A 21,148-nucleotide genomic window follows, 5' to 3' on the forward strand; every position below is an offset into this window, starting at 1 on the left:
TCAGAAATAAATAGGTTCAAGTAAGTGTCTTTGCATGACATGTTTTCATTTATAAAGCATGTTTATATATTAAATATATTGAATGCATTTATAGATGCATATATTAAGTAAAGCATGTTATATATTAAATTCTTCACAAAAAAGAATTATCCCTCTTTGGGGTGAGGAAACGGACTCAGAGTAGAAGTAACTTGCCAAGGGTATAGAGAGAGTTAGTGGCCATCAAAGATGAAGGCCCAGATTTCCTGACTTCCATAAACCTCTGCCTCTTAAGGGCCACGCGGGCGTCAAAGCCGCAGTGACACCCTGAATACATATCGACCCTGCTTCTATCACAGCATTATGAGGAGCAAGTCGCTTCATACGAAGGGCTTCCATTTCTCCTCCACTTATTAAAAAAAGAGATGGAAATTCTGGATCACTTGCCTCCCCGGATCCCTGTGAAGATGTACGGTCTAATCATGTTGTGAATAATTATTAATCAGAACGGCAATATTTCCTGTCCCTGGTGCATTTTCTTCTCAGTTACGTACGGGGAATGAAGACAGTGATGATGATGGTGATGATAATGACAGTTAGCGTGTACTGAGGGCTTCCTGTGTTTTTAAATGCATTATCTCATTTAATCCTCACAACAATTCTATTACATTCTCCCACTATGCAGATGAGAAAACTAAATGTCAGAAAGGATGAGGGACTTGGCCAAGGTCACCAAGCTAGGCAAGAACAGTGATAAGAGCCTAACCCAAGTTGCCTCACTCCAGAGCCGCTGCTTTTAATCACCATCTCCATCTTAAAACCTGAGAGAGTTCAGTAATTCAGGTTACAAAACCTAATTTAGTGTGCAAACTGCTAGAACCTCCCTGAGAAGGGAGTATAATATAATGTGTTATCAAGTCCCAGAAGGGGCTCCTACATCACAAAGCCCCAAATTCAAAAACTAGGACTCTATTAATGGCAATCATTTGACAGAACAGAAGGAGCTCCATCTGTAATTTTGATCATTGTCACTTTGGGGCAAGAGGAGGGTGGAGAGGAAAACTCACAAAGTGTCTGACATTTTGGGAAGCTTTCACTTGGGTACCCAGGGGCTTGGGTGCTGCGCCTTGGGAGAGCCAGTGGTTAAACTGAGAAAAGGAGTTGAAATCCGCCCATGAGCCATCTGTACACATGGCCACAGGCTTCCCAACCTGAGCTGCAAGAGAAGGGAGATTAGAAACTGGATGAAAAGCACACAGCAATGGAAGGAAAAAGTCCACTGCGCCCATGCACTTGAGATGGCTGTGGCTCCACATTAGCAAAAAAGGAGAGAGCACAAGTTACAAGATTCAGAGGGGCTTGTGGCAGCTCCCTCCGCACTGTCAGACCTGAGCGATTTATTCCCATTGTCAGGAGCTAAGTTGTTTCTCATCTACAATCTAGAATAAGAAAACCGATGAGGCTGCCGTGAGTAATAAATGAAATCATTATGAAGATCTCCAAATCCCAAGGGCTACATGAATGCTTAGTGATAGAAATAATCATTTCACCACCATTACGTAACCTTGCTTTTGGGAAGGGAGAGAGAATTTGGGGTGTCAGGTGAAACACTGCCTCAGAAACCTGCTTATTTGCGCAAGTGGTGATGCTTTGGTTATTTACGGAGCTACCTAGTTCTCTTCATTCCAGGCGAGTCGGTGTAACTCGTGGCTTGGCTTGGGGCCAGATGTGCTATATTCAGTTCAGCTCCCACTCCCTCCCCAGCGCTGTCTCTAAAGCAGAGGCCTTGCCCAGGGCTTTACCTTGCTGCTTTTGCATGGTGGTAAAATCTTCAAAGGTGAGTGTGCGCACAGGGGGTCTCCAGAATGCATAAGTCTCCATGATGGCTTCCAGTCCGGTTCTACACAGAGAAAAGCCAGCAAAGGAAGTTGTAAATAATCCCAAGAAATGCATGGACTTTAAAAAAAAAAATCCTGAAGTGGTTTGTCTGAGAAGCGGTATATGCATAGGCACTGAGAGATACCACCACCAGGGTAAATTAGTCTGGAAGAGCACAGGTACAGATGTCGCTGGATTGCAGGAAAAAGAAGAAATTAACCCAATTCAGATTATCTGCAAGCAAGTCAGAGCTATGATGGAATTTCACTCCGACCTTTCTTCAGAGAAGGTTTGGTCTGCATAAAAAAAAATGTTGTGTGTTAAAGGTCAAGGTCACTGATATCATGAATAGAGTTGAGCAGAGAGTAGCACTGACCACTTCTCTAGCACAGGATGATGTGATCATCATTACCACAACACACTGACACAGCCTGTCCCAGAGTCAACTCCACCACCGGGTATGTGGGGTCAATGAAACTGTCATATTGTTGCGCCTTGAAAGGCTTCTTAAATCTTCTTAAACAGAGACAAGCACCATAATAGAAATAGGAGAGGTAAGCACTCAAATATACTTGAGTTTCTGCTGCAACAAGAAATACCTACCTGAAGGCGCAAAGAGGGTTTGGTCCCAGAAATTATACCTCAAACAAAAAGACCAATACATTTCTGCAAATGTTTATCTGTATTTTGTAATATGATAACCAAACTGGTCATTGAGAGTCATGTACTTGGGACTTCAGGAAACATCCAATATTTTACCAATGTATTACTTTAAGGTTTCTGTTTCATTGACACTAGAAATTCCATTAATTGAACTATGTGCACACTGCCTAATTTATCCTTCAATAAATTCTATCATATATATGTATATGTATATGAGATGTTGATGAACATTGTTTGAACATAATTATCCAGGCTATCTGGATTATCTTAGACATATTCTTGCTGAATCCTCAAAACAGAATATTGGTTGGTGCCTTGTTTGAAGCTTTGAACACAGCTTCTGATTATTGACTCCTCTTTAAAACTAACTGCTTCACTTCTAGCTAAGTGGAAAGAGGGGAAGTTAGGGTAGAGGAAGGTAGGAGAAGGAGGGTGGAGAAGAGTAGGTGGCATAAGTCCTTTCATTGCAAAGTTGCTGGAAAGTAACACGGTGTCCCTTCCTGGAAAAGACAAGCTTTCCCTCTTGAGATGAAACTTATGCTGCCTGTTCTTCTCCCTAGGTAATACATTTCCAGGATTCTCTTCAGTCTGGCACAGCAAGAATAAAGTGAGAAGCTTTACTTAAGTGAGAACAAATAGCCCTTCCTTATAAATGACTATAAGGTCCCCTGAGGTTCGTCTGTGATGAGCTGCTGATACACTGATTGGCTCTTTGTGTTGGCAAATTTCCTCTCTGAACTGGCCTTCCTTGCACAGTTAACTTTCTAAAGTCTTCCCTGGAATCTTGGAGGCTTTAAATACACCAATGTTGGCAAATTAAACTCTGTATTTTTAGAAGAGGTTGAGAGGAGAGGGTGTTGCATGGTGTTTATTAGCTGTTAATCTGTTAAAAGTAGGAATAGAAGACATCTCCACATAGTCACCCTACATTAATGCTGAATACAGTACATGAAACTACTTGTGGAAAGAAAGAGTCCAGGCAATTAGGGAGCTCAGAATAATAAGGGGATAGGCAGATAAAGCCATGCTGAGCCTTGATGGATATAAAAAATAGATAGTCCAGGCTTAGATCTTACTGTCCTGTTTTGAAATGTTGGGGGCTCACCAGAACATCTTAGGATTCCCTTTAATGTCACGGGAGGCTCACTGCAAATGGCAAGGTCTCTATTGTTCCACCTCCTATTCCATTCTTCCCAGCAACATGTACCAATGATGAGGACAAAATATTAGCTCAAGGACAAAGAACAGTCCCTTCTCATTTCATAATAAAGTGATAGAAGACTATGAGGTGGCTATAATACACTGATATACTGCCAATGTTATATTTATTAAAAGAATAAAAAATCAATGTTGATTTTATTTTCATAACAGGCAAAAAGACTACAGCAAAGGTATTAATAATTTTATTTAAGTAGTCAACTCTGTATAGGATCGCGACCATTTATCCATTTATCCAAATCTAATGATACCATCTTCGATGGAGAGTTATCCAGCCTCTGTTTGAGTATTTCCCAAGGAAAATATTTAGTTTTGGGACAGATCTGTTAGAAAGTTTTTTTGAGCTTGTACTGAAGTATCTGAGGTAACTTTTACCCACTGGTTCCATTACCAATGGGTAAATGGTAAGAGTGCCAGACACTTTCCACATCCTCATCAGGAAGACCTTCCTTAACTGTTAAGAACATAATGTATGACACACCACATGTGGACACACCCATGGTCCATCCAGTCTAGGTGTCTTCACAAGAAGGGTCTTTTTGGTGATGAAGTTGGGTGAGGGGTATGACTACCAAAATCTAATGGCTAAGTCTACACATTCCTAACCATGCTTTACTAATCTGTTGTGGATCTCTCTCTCATAGATTCATCCTGGACCTTACTGAATCTATTTATATATTCAGGGTGGATCTCTTTTTTAAAAAAATTAATCCTATTTGTTTACTATATGCCACATCTTATTTGTCCTCAAACTCCATTAAGCTTCCTTGGATAGATCTAATTGTTCAGTAGTACTAATTCTATTTATCAGGATTTGGTGAAGTGCCACAGCAGGACAAGTATTAGCTAATTCACTCTCCACCAGGTTTTCCACCTCCCAGTACTTAGCACAATGCCTATTACCTGACAAGACTTCAAATGATATGCATTAAATTAATAAGTAAAGGAATTATTTTTATTACTGAGACACAATTTCCTGAACTTTAACCAGCAATCATTTTTTCTAAGCCTAAAACTTAAGAAAACAACTTGATATCAAATCAAGAATCTGAAGACAGAGAGAATCCTCTATTACTGGTGACTTGGGAATTGTTTCTACATATAGCTGTTTGTGCCTTTCTTGACTCAGGTCCCAGAGAGGTTTCAGTTTTCCTTTGGTTTCTTCTTTTCTGGTCATGGAATTTCTGACCTTCAACAGACTCTGAGTTCCCTAGCAGAGGCCAGTCATTTATACTCTCATCTTCTCTTATAAGAATCCTTGCCAACCACCCGTTAACGTCTTCAGCCACTTGGATGTCTATTCAAAGTTTATACTGAGCAACACGTTGTTTACTTATTCATCATCATTGTATCCCAGTTTTATAAAACTTTATCTCAAGGTTCTTAAAAGTGAATTCATTGTCTAACAGATAAAAAAAGTGGTGTTAGGTAACCACATGTCATTAACATGTTCCACATGGTGGGCCTCTCTGGGTCTGCTGAACACCAGAGACCTGATGTCATCTCTTAAGTTTCCAATCAAAGATGATCAAATTGGCAAGTGTCCCCCTCTTGCTTACTTTTCCCTGTTTGCTCCAGTGACAACAGAGACCATATCCAAACCCCCTTTGTTAAGTCATTTGGCTGTAACCACCTCTCTGTTTTCCAGGCCTCTTCTCTTTAGACTTTTCAGTCTGCTCACTGGCCAAACCAACAGAATGTACTGAAGAGGAGGGAGAAAAGGAAGGAGAGGAAACAAGCCAAAGAGCTCTTTTGCAAATTGATGATGCCTCGAGATCAACTGATTTGGAATAATAGCCAAAGTGCAAAGAAATATTCTTCCAACCTCATCATTCAAAAAAAAAAAAAAAGCTGGGACCATCCCTTTGAAGTTCAGCAAATATATGATAATTATAACAATTACAAGTACATTCATGAACCTGTTAGGTAACACACCAATGCATAGTTTCTGCACTGGATGCATAGTTTCTGCTTTTTATTTCTCTTGAGATTGAAAATTATTTTTTATGTTCCTTTCATTTATTTTCTTTTTAATTCTGACATCTGACTCTCTTTGCTGGTGATACCGTTAACAACAGGAACCTATGCTAGGGATTGATAAGATCACTGGTTATCTCTCAATAGAAGACAGTCAAGGACTAAGGGAAGTCTACTGAGATGGGGTCTTGAAGTCAAAACGGGGTTATCCAATCAGGAAAACAATTATGTGCTAGGTTCAAGAGATATAAAGGCAAAAAAGACACAGGGTCTTTACCCTTAAGGAGAATCCTGCTTAACAAAAAAGATAACAACATGTAAGTGACTAATTTCTGAACTGTGTGATAGATGCTACACTGGAGATATGTAGACAATGCCATGAGGCACTGAGCAAGATGTACTGAATACACCTGGAAAACTCAAGGGGGATTCCATAAAAGGCCAGTTATTTAAGGTTAATGTTACAGGGCACTCAGTAGTTTTCCACACAGACAAGAGGCAGAAAGAGCTTTCTTAGTAGAGTTAATAGTATATGCAAAGACTTGGAAGTATGGAAGAGAAGCCATGTTCTAGGAACTGAAAATAGTTCAGGGTGACTGGAGCTCCGGGTGCAAGGTGGGGGCCGGGGGGGGAGGCAGGCGGACACCATGGGTATTTATTCCATGTGAGGCGCTTGGATTTTATCCCATGGGCGATACTATGCCCCTGAACTCCTTTTCTTTCTCCTCCTCTTCCAACATTTGAAAAGACACAAAACCAGAATATACTGTTCTTTCAAATCTAATCACCATGTGTCAACTTTCTAATCCTTTTCCTTAGACTGTCCTTGGTCCACTGAGGTTAGGTCAAACCTTCCACACATCCCTCTCCTTCACTGGATCTGGAATTCACTCCTACCTTTAGATTCCTCAGGGTATTTATTGTCCAGAGATATTCTTAAAGACCTCCCAGTGGAGGTCTGCAAATTGGCAAAACAGCCATCATTCAAAACTTGGCTTTAGATGTACAATAAATATATCTACCTGATGAACCGGATGTCATTGACGTGCTTTACAATGGTTTGGACGAACACGTGTCCAATGGATAGATGATTGGAGTTGAGTTAAAATTGTTCCTTACCCAGTGACTCCCAACTTGGGAACCTTTTCCCCACTTGGAGTCTGAATAGGTAGACATGGTGGTCCATAAGGAGTTTTCGCTGCCTCAAGAAGTACAATAAAAATCCTTGATAACACAAAGCAGGCTGCCTAAAACATTAAGTTTCTTTGCATCTGACTGGCATGGTCTCACTTTAACTTAGTAATACTAAATCACACAAGGGGCAGATTAGCATAGTGGTTAAGAGCACAAGGTCAGGAGCCAGACTGCCTGGGTTCCAATTGCAACCCTGCCGCTTACTAGGGCAACGTTGCCTAGTTATATAACCTTTTCATGCCTAAAGTCTCCCTACCTGTAAAATGGAGATAATGATATTATTCCCTCCTAATTGTAACTTAATAAATGCATATTGATTAAAGACAAAATATTTCAAAACAAGAGAGAAAATACAATGAAGACGTGAGGACCATTGGTCTAACTCAAGTAAAAGAAATCCCACCATCTGCTCAGATTGTGATCTGTAACACGAGAAAACACTTTTCCGTCACTGGGATTCAAAGCTTTGTCAGCCCTCTGGCTCTGGATTGAATGTGGAAGGACCTCTATGTTACCTAATTTCATTTCTCATTCTCTCCTCTAAGAACAAAAAAACGTGTCCCTCAAGCCTCTTTAGGCCTCATTATCTTGCAGATATTTCAGATTCCAATATGTTAGCCATTAAACAGACGTCTATCTGTTAGATGACACCATCCCTGGGCAAGAGCCATAGATAATAAAACAACTGCCAACTTTCTCTGGCAAACCCACATGGCCAAGAGGACAATGGTGGAAAAGATTCATGACAGAGGAGGGAGAACAAATAACAAGGCAGAGAAAAATGTTAAATACTGGTTGAAAGCCCGTAAGCCAGGGGACATGAAAAACAACTAATGCCTGGATGACTAGGAGGAGTCTGGCAGGATCCTGCTGCCAGAGTCCAGTATGGAGCCAGCTACCTTGAACTGCAGATGCGGCAATGCCTGCAGGGGAGTCCAGCACTGATTACTTCCATAGATCTGCTGAATGGCACTCATGCCAGGGATAACAAGAGTATACACAATCTACAGGGGTTAGTGAGACTGCCGGGAATGAGCAGGATGAGATTGGCTGGAAAAATACAGCCAACGGCTCTAGGGAGAACAAATGAAAATATAGAAATCGAAAGTGAGGGAGACACTTGGAAAGCTGTGCTGGTTGAAGGAAAGCGAGTGGTCAGCTCCTTGGCTCTAAGCTTGCCTTCAGGAGTGACAGGGAAACGGAGGTGGACAAGGGCAAGGTCGTCTGCTGACTGGCAAGCTATGCCTATCAGAGGAGTGAGACCTCGTTCTCTGGATGTTGTCGCTGGCTGGCTTTGCGAATTCTAAAAGCTAATACCTCACTGTACTCAGTTTTACCATCAGTAAATGGGAAACGCTGTACCGATACCAATCAACTCAGAGGTAAAAATAGAAAACTTGGACCACAGATACTAAATGAAACGATTCTTACTATTATTTGTATACTGATGATTTGATGCCTAGAAATACATTTACAAGGTTGAACTATATGAAATTGCTAATATCTTCCTATTTTTGACCTACAACTAAGTAAATTTTGTATGTTCAGCTTAATAGCTAGATAAGGGTGTAGACAAGATTTGAGATACTTAGTTATACTAGAGAAATCGACCAACAGATTTATACTACAGACCCACCCTGTACCTTGACTCCCAAAGAAAAGTTGTTTCTTTTGGATCTAAGCAAGGATGATCTGGCCCTGGGGCTAATCTTTTTTCCTCTTCCTTCCTGTTAACTTTCAGCACTCTAATTCCTCATCTCACAGTCCTCTTTCTGGCTGCATACTTGTCTTTGTTGGGTGTTGTGAGGAGGGGCTGGACCGTGACAGGAGTTCCCATCTGTGCCAAGGAGGTGGCTCTTCGCTCTGTGAACATGGCCTTGGGACAGCAGCTGCTTCAGAGGGGGCGTCACAAACAGATCTTTACTGCCAAATACTTTCCCCACAACCAGTAGAGATTCCTTCCTTTGGGTTAAGTCTTAGCCTCGTTAAGCATCCTCTTCCAGCAAGTAAATACATCCATTCCCGTGATGCACCGAATGGCTCCATTTTTAGATCACCATCCCCCGACACATGTAAGGGACACTAGGCACTGGAAAGACTGTCACCAGCCACATTCCCAGCAAACAGCAGTGCTTGCTGGAAACACTCTGAGAATTAGCTCAGACTCAGTGCCTCCTACACTTCAAGCTGCAGGCCCTATTGTTTTTTTAGTGAGGGGCAACCTATTAAAACTACTTTCCCATGTAAACCAACCTCCCCATGATACAGGGCCTGCCACTGGCCCTTTCTGACAGTCCCTGCCTTGTGGAACTTGAGTGTCCTTGTTCAAGCCTCCAGGGGCGAATTCCACAGAGACAAAGACACCCTCCCAAAAAGCTGCAGCAACTCCCTGGACTACAGAAGGGCCACTCCAAGGGGGACCTGTCATGCAGCCATAGCAGTAGCTCCTGGAGCACCAGGCCAGTAAGTAGCATCTGGAGGAAACCATGTCACCTGGGACAATCCCCCTTGCAGTTGTTTTAGATACTACGGAAGCTGGAAGTACAGGTAAATCCCAAGGTCAAGACAGGATGAAGGTTGCTGACAGAGGAGAACCCAGGATCACAGAGTCCATGGCACCTCTAAAACAAGTTCATAGAACCTTCACTCCAGTTGATAGGTCATAATTTTAATCCTCCCCTCTTCATGTATGTGTTTGCTTCGGAGGAAGTCGCTGGGAATTATATAAAAGTTCCCAAGCTTACTCGGGCTTTCTGTAAAATCTTGGCAGCCACTTCTCACAGGGACAGGGTTTTCACTTTAGATGTGGGCTGAGACCCACAGAGTCTTCTTTCCTTATGCTCATCTGTCTACCCCCTTTCAAGTGCAAGGTCTCTGCAGTGGCAATTCTCCCTCTAGCTGAGCACAGTGGGCTCCCCAGGCACGTGGACAGATAGACATCCCGAGGCTGCTTCTCAACCATGAGACTCAGTGCAAAGACTACTGCTTCTCTTCAGCCTCATGCCCTTTGTCTTCTCTTTGGAAAGAACTGAACCACTGGGGTGGCCACCACCAAAGATGTACTTTGACCTCTCATTTTGCTACTGAGTGACCTTTCTCAACCAAGCCTCACTCTGTTTGGGCTCATCATCTGGGAGCCCTTCCTTCCTGAGGCTCATGCCTCTGGAACTTGCTGGGTGTCTTCCTTCTCCAGGGAGCCAGGAAGCACAGACATGCACCCACTGTGCAGAGCCAGCTCGGATGGCCTGAAGGGTGTGCATGTCTAATCTACAGTTAAGCTAAACCAGTGTCTTCCAGCAGCAGTCCATCTCAGATTTGAATCAAAATTGCCCTTAGGGGCTTCCCTGGTGGCATAGTGGTTGAGAGTCTGCCTCTGCCAATGCAGGGGACATGGGTTCGAGCCCTGGTCTGGGAAGATCCCACATGCCGCGGAGCAACTAGGCCCGTGAGCCACAACTACTGAGCCTGCGCGTCTGGAGCCTGTGCTCCGCAACGGGAGAGGCCGCGACAGTGAGAGGCCCGCGCACCACGATGAAGAGTGGCCCCGCTTGCCGCAACTGGAGAGGGCCCTCGCATAGAAGCGAAGACCCAACACAGCCAAAAATAAAAATTAAATAAATAAATAAAATCCAGCCATTCATATAAAAAAAAAAATTGCCCTTAATCTTTCAAACAAAGACTATCTATAGATTCACTCTTTCTTCCTTTCTTAGTTAGTATCTAAAACTAGCTCCCCACTCTTGCTCTACCTGATTCATCCTTGGTTGGGGTAAGGCTTTCTCACTCCCAAGGTCCTGGTTTTTAACTTCTCTGCCACTCGTCAACTCTGTTCAATGTTTTGTAACTAAATGAATGATTATTATTTTACTTTGTATACCTGGCACTACAGGAAAAGAAATCTAAGAACAGGAAGCTGAAAAAGGTAGAGTTCTGTCTTCAAAGGGCTTCATTCTAGCAGGGGCCAGACAGAACCCAGGAACACAGACCACAAGACAAAACTTACTGTTAGGCTGAGGGAATCTATTTTCCCCCAGGAACAAGAAGGTGTTACTGTCTCCTCCTTATAGGAGGAATCTCCCACAGGTAATGCTGGATATTGCACCATGGGGCTAGGCCTGTTAAAGGTAAATATATATTGACCCTTTCACCCAAAACTATATTTGGGCCACATAATTTCTGAGAAGTCTAGAAGGAAGAACAATTTAGACATAAACAATTTCCTTCCCATTGCAGAGACAATGCCTGGAAGCAAAATCTGTCAGTGTTTCCACTCCAAAAGAACCATATGTCTACTACTCTTCTCCATAACGTGAACACACACACACACACACACACACACACACACACTTTAGTGGAGACTTCTAATCAGGGACATAATTACATAGGAATGAAAAGTAGCAGCTTCATAAGTAAAGGCTGAAGGGTGGTGACCTTCTTACACTGCAGCGTGTGAATGACACTTCTTAAAGAGGCAGGAGGAACTATGATGGGCTCTGATGATGGTGATATCACAGAGCTGACACAGTGAACTCACTAGGACTCCTGTTGGGGTTCTGGATGGCCCAATGGATATCATCCCTTGTCCTCATTTGAACTCAGCATCAACTTCCAAGAAAGACCTAGGAGGCTGATGTAGTAGAGACCAAAATACCAGTTTTATTATTGATAAAAAGTGTCTGGAGACTATAACATAGATGTGAAGGCTGAAGGAGTGAGCTAGAACTCCCTGAAATAAGCTGACTTCCCAGAACTGCAGGCCTCCTCTGCTGGGCTTACCACACAGTGGGAAGAGTCCAGATGGTACACTTTCTGCAGACAAGCAGGTCCTAAAGAGTTCCAGACTCAGCAATCACATCAGTCACCTTGGTTCCCACTGAGGGGAAGGAGAAAGTGATGGGGCTAGAAGCCAGGAATACTTCTCATGGATATCTCTTTTCATTCAAATAAGAATGGGGACTAAGTGTCCTCGCCACAGCTGCCTCAAGTTCTTCTCGACACTCAGAGGGCACTGTTGTGACCCCAGCCAGCCTCTGACTGCACTGCAGTGAGAGGCTTGCAGGATGAGAGATACTCATGAGAGGCATTTCAAAGAGTGCAGTGGGTGGCTGTGTCCTCCCCAGCTTTCCTCTCACACTCCCTTCTGGAGCCTCGGGATCGCACTGGCATGGATTGAGATCGACAAACCTGAACGTGTTTTGGTTTGAGGTTTGGCAATTTCTGTAACTCCAAAGTATTCCACAAATGTTTTGTGTTCTACAAAACCAAAAAACATTGGCCAAGCACTTTCCCCCCTAATTTTTAAGCTCATGTGTTTTTCAAGGAAATGTAATCCGTATGTTTGGGGTACATTTCTATGCAACTCATCAAACCATACTCGTCTGTACGAGTCATTTGATGTCTAAAATGCATGGGGAAAATCACAGATTTATAAGAAGAACTGTGTTAGCACAAGCAGGGCCAGTGATGAGGCACTGGTGGGCACTGGTGGGAAGGTGATGAACCAACTGGATTCTGGTTTTGGCACAGGCCACCTCTTCCCAAAGATTTATAAATAATCCTCTATATCCTCATCTATCAATTTTCCCATCTGCAAAATGGCATTAATAATTCTTGCCCTCATCCTGCAGGCAGCTAGTGAGAGTTAAAGTCTGATTATCAGGTAATTTTGAGCTTTTTAAAGAGAAAATATAAGGGCTTCAATACTTGTCCCAACAAGTTGATTTTAGTCTAGCTTCCCAGAGCGCTGGAGGATGAAAATGGCTTCTACCTTCCCTAATTCATCCTTGTCCCCTCATGACACAGGTGACTTCAGTCTTATCATATCACAGTTTCACCTGCTAGGGACGTTCAGCCTGACTTCCTGTCCTTGACTATGGAACGCTTTATTGGGATATAGGAAGTAAATGACAAAGTCATGGGGAAGAGTCTACACAGACAGAGAATATAGGTTGATTTATGTGGAAAAGAGAAGGTTCTGGCTACTTGAGTAGGATCTTTAAGTGGATGAAGGGGGTTTAGAGAAAGAGCTCTATTCTCGATATCTGTTGAAGATAAAATAAGTCAAGTTTAAACTGTTAGCATGATAGAGCACAAAGTGCACAGACTTTGATGTCAGATGGACTTGGGTTTTCATCCCTTCTTCAGTTTACTGTGTGACACTAGGAAAGCTGCTTAAACTCTCGGAGCCTGTTTCCTCATTTGTAAAATACAGGTTGCTTTAAAGATTAGAAAGAATGTAAGTAAAAGGTCTGGAACACGGTAAGTGTTCAATCACAAATAACTTCTATAATTACTGATATTACTTAAAACAGCCTGCAGATTTAATAGGACATAATGAAGAATTTCCATGCGATCAGAAATAAATAAATAAGGCACTGACATGGGCTAATGAAGAGCCATAGTTTTGCTTTCCTGGAGTTCTTACAAAGAAGAGCAGCCCACCAGGCAGGACAGACAAGTAACTGTCTGTCCTGAGCAGTAAGATATTCACCAGCCTTAAGGCAGACACAGGCCAGGGCCAAATGATGTGTCAAGGTCCTTTCTAGCCCAGTGAGAGGACAGAAGAATCTTGGGACTTTAACTGAGCTGTCATCACAATTTCCTAACCAGAGACAAATGCTTCAAGACACAAGGTCTTAATCTCAAGATTAAAGCGTGGCTCCAATTCCCAGCGCAAGCTCTAATGCTGGTCAATACAGCCACTCTATTCCAATTTTCTGTTCTAAGTCATGCCTCTGAAAAACAAGGAATCCAATGGGATGACAAAGCAAAGAAAAAAGAGACAAAAAGAAAGCAGTCTTTGGAGTGCCAAGAATAAAATAAACAAATACTAAATGCCACTGGAGATGCAGAAGGAAAGAAAAAGAAAGTAGTTGGATAACTGAAGTCAGTAGGGTTGGTCTCTGGAGACAGATGGTGTTGTCTAGAGTGGAAATTCTTAACTTTTGGTCATAGACATTTTTGAAAATTTGAAGAAAGCTGTAGACCTCTCCCCAGAAAAATGCACACGGCTCATCCACACACACGTTTCCTTTCAATATCTGGGAACTCACAGAACGCCTGAAATGCATGCATGGACCCCAAGCTAAAGATCTTAAACACCCTAGAGGCTTCTTTATGAAAGGCCAGCTTCTATTTGAGCTCCTTATCACTAACAAGTTCCTCAATAAGCCCAGAAGGCAGAGCCCTGAAAAGGAGGCAACAGGAAATGGCTCACAGGCATGTTTTGTGACCTGGACATAGAATAGAAACTAATTGGGAGGAAGAGGACTGTCTATCTGAAATGGAAGGAATAAGTATTGGCTTCTTCACTGGTTAAATTTTGAAAACAAAGGCCTCTTATTTTAAACAAAGAGTCATTAACTGGAAAGCATTCGGCCTGGAGTCCATATGCCTGAGGCTATACAACTAACCAGTTGCTTGACCTAGAAAATATTACTCAATTTTGTCATCTTCAAACCAGAAGTTCAAGTGAATTTTACTTACCCAATAGATGTGACCTTAAAAAATTCTGAGGAAAATAAAATTTTAAAGAAATCTAAGTGTATTTTAAACATGATAAAAAGTTTCATAAGAAGTGCTTTCATAAATCATTCTGTAAAGAAAATGATCACTACACACATCTGATTTTTAGCATAAACTAGGTTCTAATATAATGTGCTACACAGTTCACAAAGTGATTCTAAATATAATATTAGATAGTTTATCTGAAAACTCTTGAAGAGAAAATAGCAAAGTCCTGACAAACTGTGTCATTCAGATGTAAAAAAAAGGCCCCCAAATTAGGAAAATGTCTGAACATTCAAGTAAATAGTTATTGCAAGGTCTACACACTTACAGGACACACGTGTCATATTTGCTGTTTCAGTATAGTTTATATAAAATGAAATTTTCTGATTGAATAATCTTCGATGTATCTGCTTTCCCTGCCAATTTCAGCTCTCTCCTAACTCTCTGTGAATAACAGATTTTAATATTATATATGAAGAATGACACAGGAAGGATTTAGACAGAAGCAGAGTTAACCAGAAAAATAGCACAGTCCCTAAGGCTATTTACAACAGGAGCAAATAGTCCTACAAACGTCATCAATTCCTAAGCGTTCCACAGTCTAACAACCTAATCACAATGATGATGCTGGGTCATCAAGAAAGGTAGTGTTCTATAAACTCTCTTTACTAAAGCAGAAAACATCCAGTAGAGTTTGGAAATATTTCCTAGGAGAAAAATGGTCAATTTTTAAACAAAGTTTTAGCTCTTATAGGGAATACTTTTCTGAAAAATTTTATTTGTCCACAATTCCTTTTTTCCTGATAATGAAAAATAAAGGAGATATTACTATAGGTGCTGTAGCCACCTATAGACACTTATCAGAAAAAGTTGCAATCTTTTAATGACAATAAATCACTGTCAAATTTGTTTTAAGTGACTAAATTACCAAGTACGATGCAGGGAGAAAAACACCATGAGGGATTCAATGTGACGATTTACAGTGTGTTAACAGAGATTTTGGATGATTCAACCTTTGGGGGGCAGCTTTTTGATTCTTGGATCAACTACCCATTTCTCTTTGCCTGCGGCAGCACAGTTACCTAGCATGCAAATGTTCTCCAAAAAGCCAGAGCCAGAAGCCACCAATGGGGCTTGGGGAAAAGAATGTCATATAGAAAAGAAAGGTCAGTGAGTCTCTTGCCCAGTTTGCTCACCTGTTTCTTCCAGAATCTCTGAATCCTTTAGCAAAAGGGTTTCGGTCAATTTTTAATCTGGTGATCTGGAAACAAACAAAAAAAGCATGAAATGTATTTATATTAGCTGACTTCTTTTTTGGTTGCTCCTAGAAAGTTAACAAAAATCACTCTGTTAACAACAGCTGTTGTTTTTATTTAGTTTCCGCTTAGTTTGAGATTTAGATTGAAGTTGATACAGGACTTGGTCCTGGCACACAGATGTCTGACCCATCTGACCCACATCTCCCTAAAAACCAAGGTTTTCCCAGTATGCGACTCTGTAAGCTCTCTTCTGCTCACCATCCTTGCCCCAAAATGGTGATAAATCACTTGCCCAGACAAACAAAGGTATCAAGATGGAAAATTGGACAATGGTCAGATCCATAGTGCATGACACACAGGAGACAGTTGAAACATGCTTGTTGAATGAATGAGTAAATGAATGAGTGAGCAAGTGAGTGAAGAACGAATGAATGGGTTCAGTCAATCCAATCAGGTGCAATCAGGTCACCAGACAACCTGCCTCAGCCTGAAAGAACCAAATAGTTGACTGCGTTTCCCATTTCACTTAAGTTGTGCCTTTCTTGCCGCTAGGGGTTGTTCATTTGATGACCTAAAATGGTCTTGTAAAAGACACAAAAAAGTAGCTGGACTTTTGTCAAGGTTGCATCCAAAGAAAAATCTACAAATGTGGGACGGGATGGGGCAGGACGCAGTGCAACTCACCCAGTCTCCAAGTCCCACAAGCCAATCAGAAGAAACAAAAAAGCAGCTTCATAAGGCTGAGCAAATCCAGTGCAAACAGTTGTGTGACCCGGGTTGGATGGGTCCTTAGTAGTCATCTGGTTTGACCTCCACTCAGTGCAAGAGTCCCTCTCTATTGCATCCTATCTTAGTCCCCTCCCACTCTGCAACTGTATATATTACCCTCTCAGCCTCCAGACTAGAATGGCCTGACCAACGAATTCCATCTGCGCTCTTGTGTTTCCGCCTTTAGCCTTTGTCATGGGAGGCATTTGGATACCTTCTGTCTGAACCAGATGTTAATGACTCGCTACATTCAAGGGATAGAGACTTAGAGGTGGGGGTTAAGGAGCTCAGGAAAGCAGGAAAGTCATTCTCAATAGAAGGTAATTCTGGAAAGAAGGGGATCTCATTTTTAAGACCATCTTCCCATTTCTGATCACTGTAGAACTTATCACTAGGACGGCTGAAGTTGTTTCTTGTGTTGCAAATCTTTCCAAGTCCCTCTTCTGTCTCACTTCATCAGAGTGGAATTTCCCAAAGCCACATTCTAAAGGTCTTTAAAACGCAATGTGAGAGTCTGACAAACAGGCTCTGACTTGAAAGTACCAAAGTTATTTTTTTCCCCTTAAACGTCCTTTGCCTCTAGAGTGGCACACTAATAATGTAGCACTCATAATGAAGCAAAAGCAATTTTACATCTATTTTATAGACCAGAGCAGGAGCCTGAAGCTTTGGCTTTCTAAAGTTTAGCGTCTGCCCTGTGAATATTGTATTGAGTTTAAAGATTGTCACCGCTTTTCTGTTGTTGACTTAAAATCAGTTCTTTCTTCCTCCATAATCCACAGCAATAAAACACACACCATATTTTCTTTTCAAGTTGGGGTTATAATATTTTATTTTCTCCTTCAAGTTGGCTTATCCTGTCTGACTCATTTATGATAGGGGTTTCTGATATAAGATTGTGCTGCTATGTTTTGGGGGCACAGACCCCTGTAAATATAACGACCTTCTATTTCATGGTCCTGGGAGAAATGGTTGAAAACCAGTTCCCCACAGCTCCCTGTATCTCAGGCCAAGGAGTCTGCACGGAGACTTAATAGACAAATGACACCAAATGTTAGGAAACACAACACCTCTATACTTGTTTCAAAGCTTTTATTGTGGGATTTGGACTGCTTTATGAAGAGTGTGATTGTGCTACTCATTATTCATTTATTATCAAGTGCCTTTTGTGTGCAAAGCAATGTGACAGGTAGCACAGGTGACAGCGTGGCAGACAGTCAGTATACAGCTGTGTACCATCCCCCCCAAGAAATTTATAATTGAGGAGAAAAAAGAAGACATACATATTAATAGTTACAGTGTAAAACAGAAAGTGATACGGTTTGAAATAAAGGCAAAGTGCCCCAAGAGCTTAGAGGAAGCAGTAATCGCTCCGACCTGAAGGGCTCTGCGGTTTCACCTTAGAGGAAGCACGTGAGCCAAGCTGGGAAGGATGCATAGGATTTTAACGAAAACCGCAAAAAGGGGAGAAAGGAACAAGGGAAGCATTTCCGAAGAAAGGTCCTATGTAAGCCATAGAATTGAAGTGGGAAGGAATGAAGCATTTTTGAGAACCACTGAAGAGTCCAATTTGACCAGAGCACAGGGTACAGGAAGAGAAGCAGTGAGAAAGAAAGCTGAGATGCTGGCCTGAGGCCACATCATGAAAAGCCTTTATTACCCTGCAGACATTTAGATACGCTATAGGTAGAAGAGAGCAATTCTAGCTATCCAAACCAAATTATGATCCCAGTTAATGCTGTGCTGACAACTTAGGCTATATCTACAAATACCAAGGGTAACAATGACAGTATTTTGGAGGAATAAATCAATGTATTCACAACCTCAATAATCCTTAGTTTCTAATAGTCCCATGGTTCCCATATCAAGAAACTCCTGGTAGACTCAGTATAGAAAGGGATGCAAATGACAGCTTGCTGTCCTACAGGAGACAAGGATGTTGCATAAGGTGAATTCTCATCAGGTAGAAAAAGAAGTAAAAGTCCTCCCCTTCCACTCCAGTGGAACATGAGAAGAGAGGAGAGAGGCAGAAGAGAAGCAATCAGTTAGACTTACAAGTGCCTTAGCTTTCTACTCAAACCAAAATCCAAGGGTGGGGTGGGGGAGACTCAGAGGAACACTGGCAGGGTCACCTCCATACACACATGGGGGTGGCTGCGCCAGTATAAGTGCTGTAGGAAGAGGCCTGAGTTAGGATCCCCAAGCCTTCCATGGCCCTTCGGCAGTGGGTCAGGGACTCAGAGGTCCTCACATGCCATGACAGGGAAGGCAGGGTGACCCCGACATAGAGGTGCTATAGTCCAGACAGGAGTCAAACAGAGGCCCTGGATGAGAACTGAGGTGAGGCTGAGTCATTCAGGGAGGCCCAGGAGGTCCAACTGAGGCAAGAACACAAAAGCACAAGGTCAGCAGTCTCCTGCCAGTAAAACAAATCAACACAAGGAACCCCAGGACCAGCCCAGACCAGACCCCACCCCAGCAGAGGCCAGTGAGGCCCAGAGAACAGCACAGGGGTCCACAAGCAACCACAATGAGGGCTCATAAACCCCATTGCCTCCACCCCTGCCCATGCACCGTACATCTAGAGGCCATCTGGAGCAGGAGGCGAGGCTCATTTGAATAGTTAATTTTCAACCCTGCCCTCAATTATATTTATTAACTAGACTCAAATATGGCGGTCGATCTCCACCTCGTCACCTTAGACCAGGTCAGTGTCGCATTCTGACTAAAGTACTCTAAATACTCTTCAAACTGATCTCCCTTCTTCCACTCTTGTCCCTGTCCAATCTCTTCTCTTCATTCAGCAACAAAAGCGATCTTGGTTAACACACCATAGTTGGACCATGTCATTCCTTCAGTGCCTACCACTATGCTCAGAATTCAATCCAAACTCCTTGCCTGGCCTTGCGGGGCCAGCATGCCCTGACCCCTGCCTATCTCTCCACCCCCACCCACCCTCCCCTGACTCTGGTCCACAGGCTCCCGGCAACCTGAGCTGCTCTCAGTGTTGGAATGTGCCAAGCTCTTTTCCTGCTCAGACGCCTCACGTGCACTCTACCTCCAGACTGAAATGCTCTCTTCTGTACTCTTCATATAGCTGACTCCTCATCTTAAGTCTGAATCTAAATGTTATCTCCTGAGAGGGGTCTTCCTTGATCCATCCCTCTAAAATAGGATATTTCTGCCACTCTCTTTAACTACACCCTCTTTAATTCCATCTTTACTCTTAACCCAGTTGGTAATTATACATTTATTTTGTTGTTTACATATTTACTATGTGTCTCTCCCCCTAGACTACAACTAGGAACCCTGTCTATTTGATATACCATTTTATGAAGCAGAACCGAATATGACATGCTATTCATACTCAATGAATATTTGTTCAGTGAATGAATGGAGTGAGGGAGTAAATGAATGAATGAGGATGTGGGAAACAGAAATCACCAGTCCCAAAGCCATCACAAGCCTTAGAGAATACAGACCAAACAACTCCCCCAATCCCATTTGCTTTCACTGTAGGCATTACAGGCAAAAGTCTTGAATGTCTTTCTAGTCAGAACAAGGTCTATTAGTAACTTCCATTGTAGCTAAAGCTATGCTACAGCAGTCATGCTCAAACTTGGTCTGATGATAATGAGGCAACATGGAAAATACAGAGGTTGTGGAAGCACTTTCCTTCCCTGATTTTCTTTCCATAACCTTATACTGATGTATGTAGTCTGAGTTATTGAAGACTATGGCACATAAGGGGGTGATTACTGGCTTGCCACCATTCATTTTAATCATTTTCCCTCACTATTTTGCCTAGTAACATAGAGGCAGTTAATAAATGAGGTATACCTCACCATGCACAGTGCAGACATAAATAGCACAACCTACAAAGAAAATGAAACCTGAATATCCTCAGTATAATTTTACAGGACCAAGGCTCAAAGGGACTTCCCTTATTAACACTCTCTTATTCTTTTTTTTTTTTTTTACCATATTGCTTGAAAAGTGTTCCATCAGGATAAAAAAAAATTTTAAGCCAACATAAAAAAAAAATTCTGCACTAATTTGATTGGAAAATTAGAGCAAAACTGGCTCAATAGTTCAGGATATAATGAGTGGCTCAGAAATCCTATTGAATTTGCTTATACAACCCTGGCTGTGGTTTCAGACTTCCTATCTAGTTCATGTAGCCAATTCTCATCAAGAAATAAGACTGTATTACCTGAGGAGAACAGGGCTGTGTCATTTTGAAATCTAGTTTCCTGTTTGGAAAAAAAAAAAAAAAAATCAAGGTTCAGCAGTCTTTTTCCCTTAGAGAGGACAAAGACTCTGCAATGGAAATTTCCTGCTAATTCCATGAGGACATATTGGCGTCAGCTTCTTCCAAGAAAAAGCATTAAGTGTAGAATCACCTTTATTCCAACTTCTACCACCTTTTTCTCCATGATGAGAGTCTGGGCATGGTGTACTTTCCTCTCTGCGATAAGCCTGCCAAGTTGGCACTCCAAGAGCAAATAATAGTAATAATAACTTCAGTATGCTAGCGGCCCTGGGAGTCTATGCATCAGTCAGCAAGGGTGAGAAGGAATGGGAAAGGGGGAAAGAAAAGCATAAACTATTTCATGAAAATAGAAACTCTTTCTTCACACTTCACTCCTACTTATATCCAAGGAAGCAGAACCATGGATACATAAGGAAACTGGTAGTAGAGG

At 42.1% G+C, this 21,148-nt stretch overlaps 1 protein-coding gene across 1 annotated transcript in view; it reads right to left on the bottom strand.

Moving 5' to 3' along the window:
* Positions 1-21,148, bottom strand: part of TBX15 (T-box transcription factor 15) — a 104,430-nt gene that overhangs the window by 14,735 nt on the left and 68,547 nt on the right. The window contains exons 6-7 of the mRNA XM_068540592.1: positions 15,615-15,679; positions 1,782-1,879 (exon numbers count right to left, since the gene is read on the bottom strand). Of these exons, the coding sequence (XP_068396693.1) occupies positions 1,782-1,879; positions 15,615-15,679 (163 nt within the window). The remainder of the gene's footprint in view (positions 1-1,781; positions 1,880-15,614; positions 15,680-21,148) is intronic.

Source organism: Eschrichtius robustus, chromosome 3 (assembly GCF_028021215.1).
Source record: "Eschrichtius robustus isolate mEscRob2 chromosome 3, mEscRob2.pri, whole genome shotgun sequence".
Taxonomy (NCBI): Eukaryota; Metazoa; Chordata; class Mammalia; order Artiodactyla; family Eschrichtiidae; genus Eschrichtius; species Eschrichtius robustus.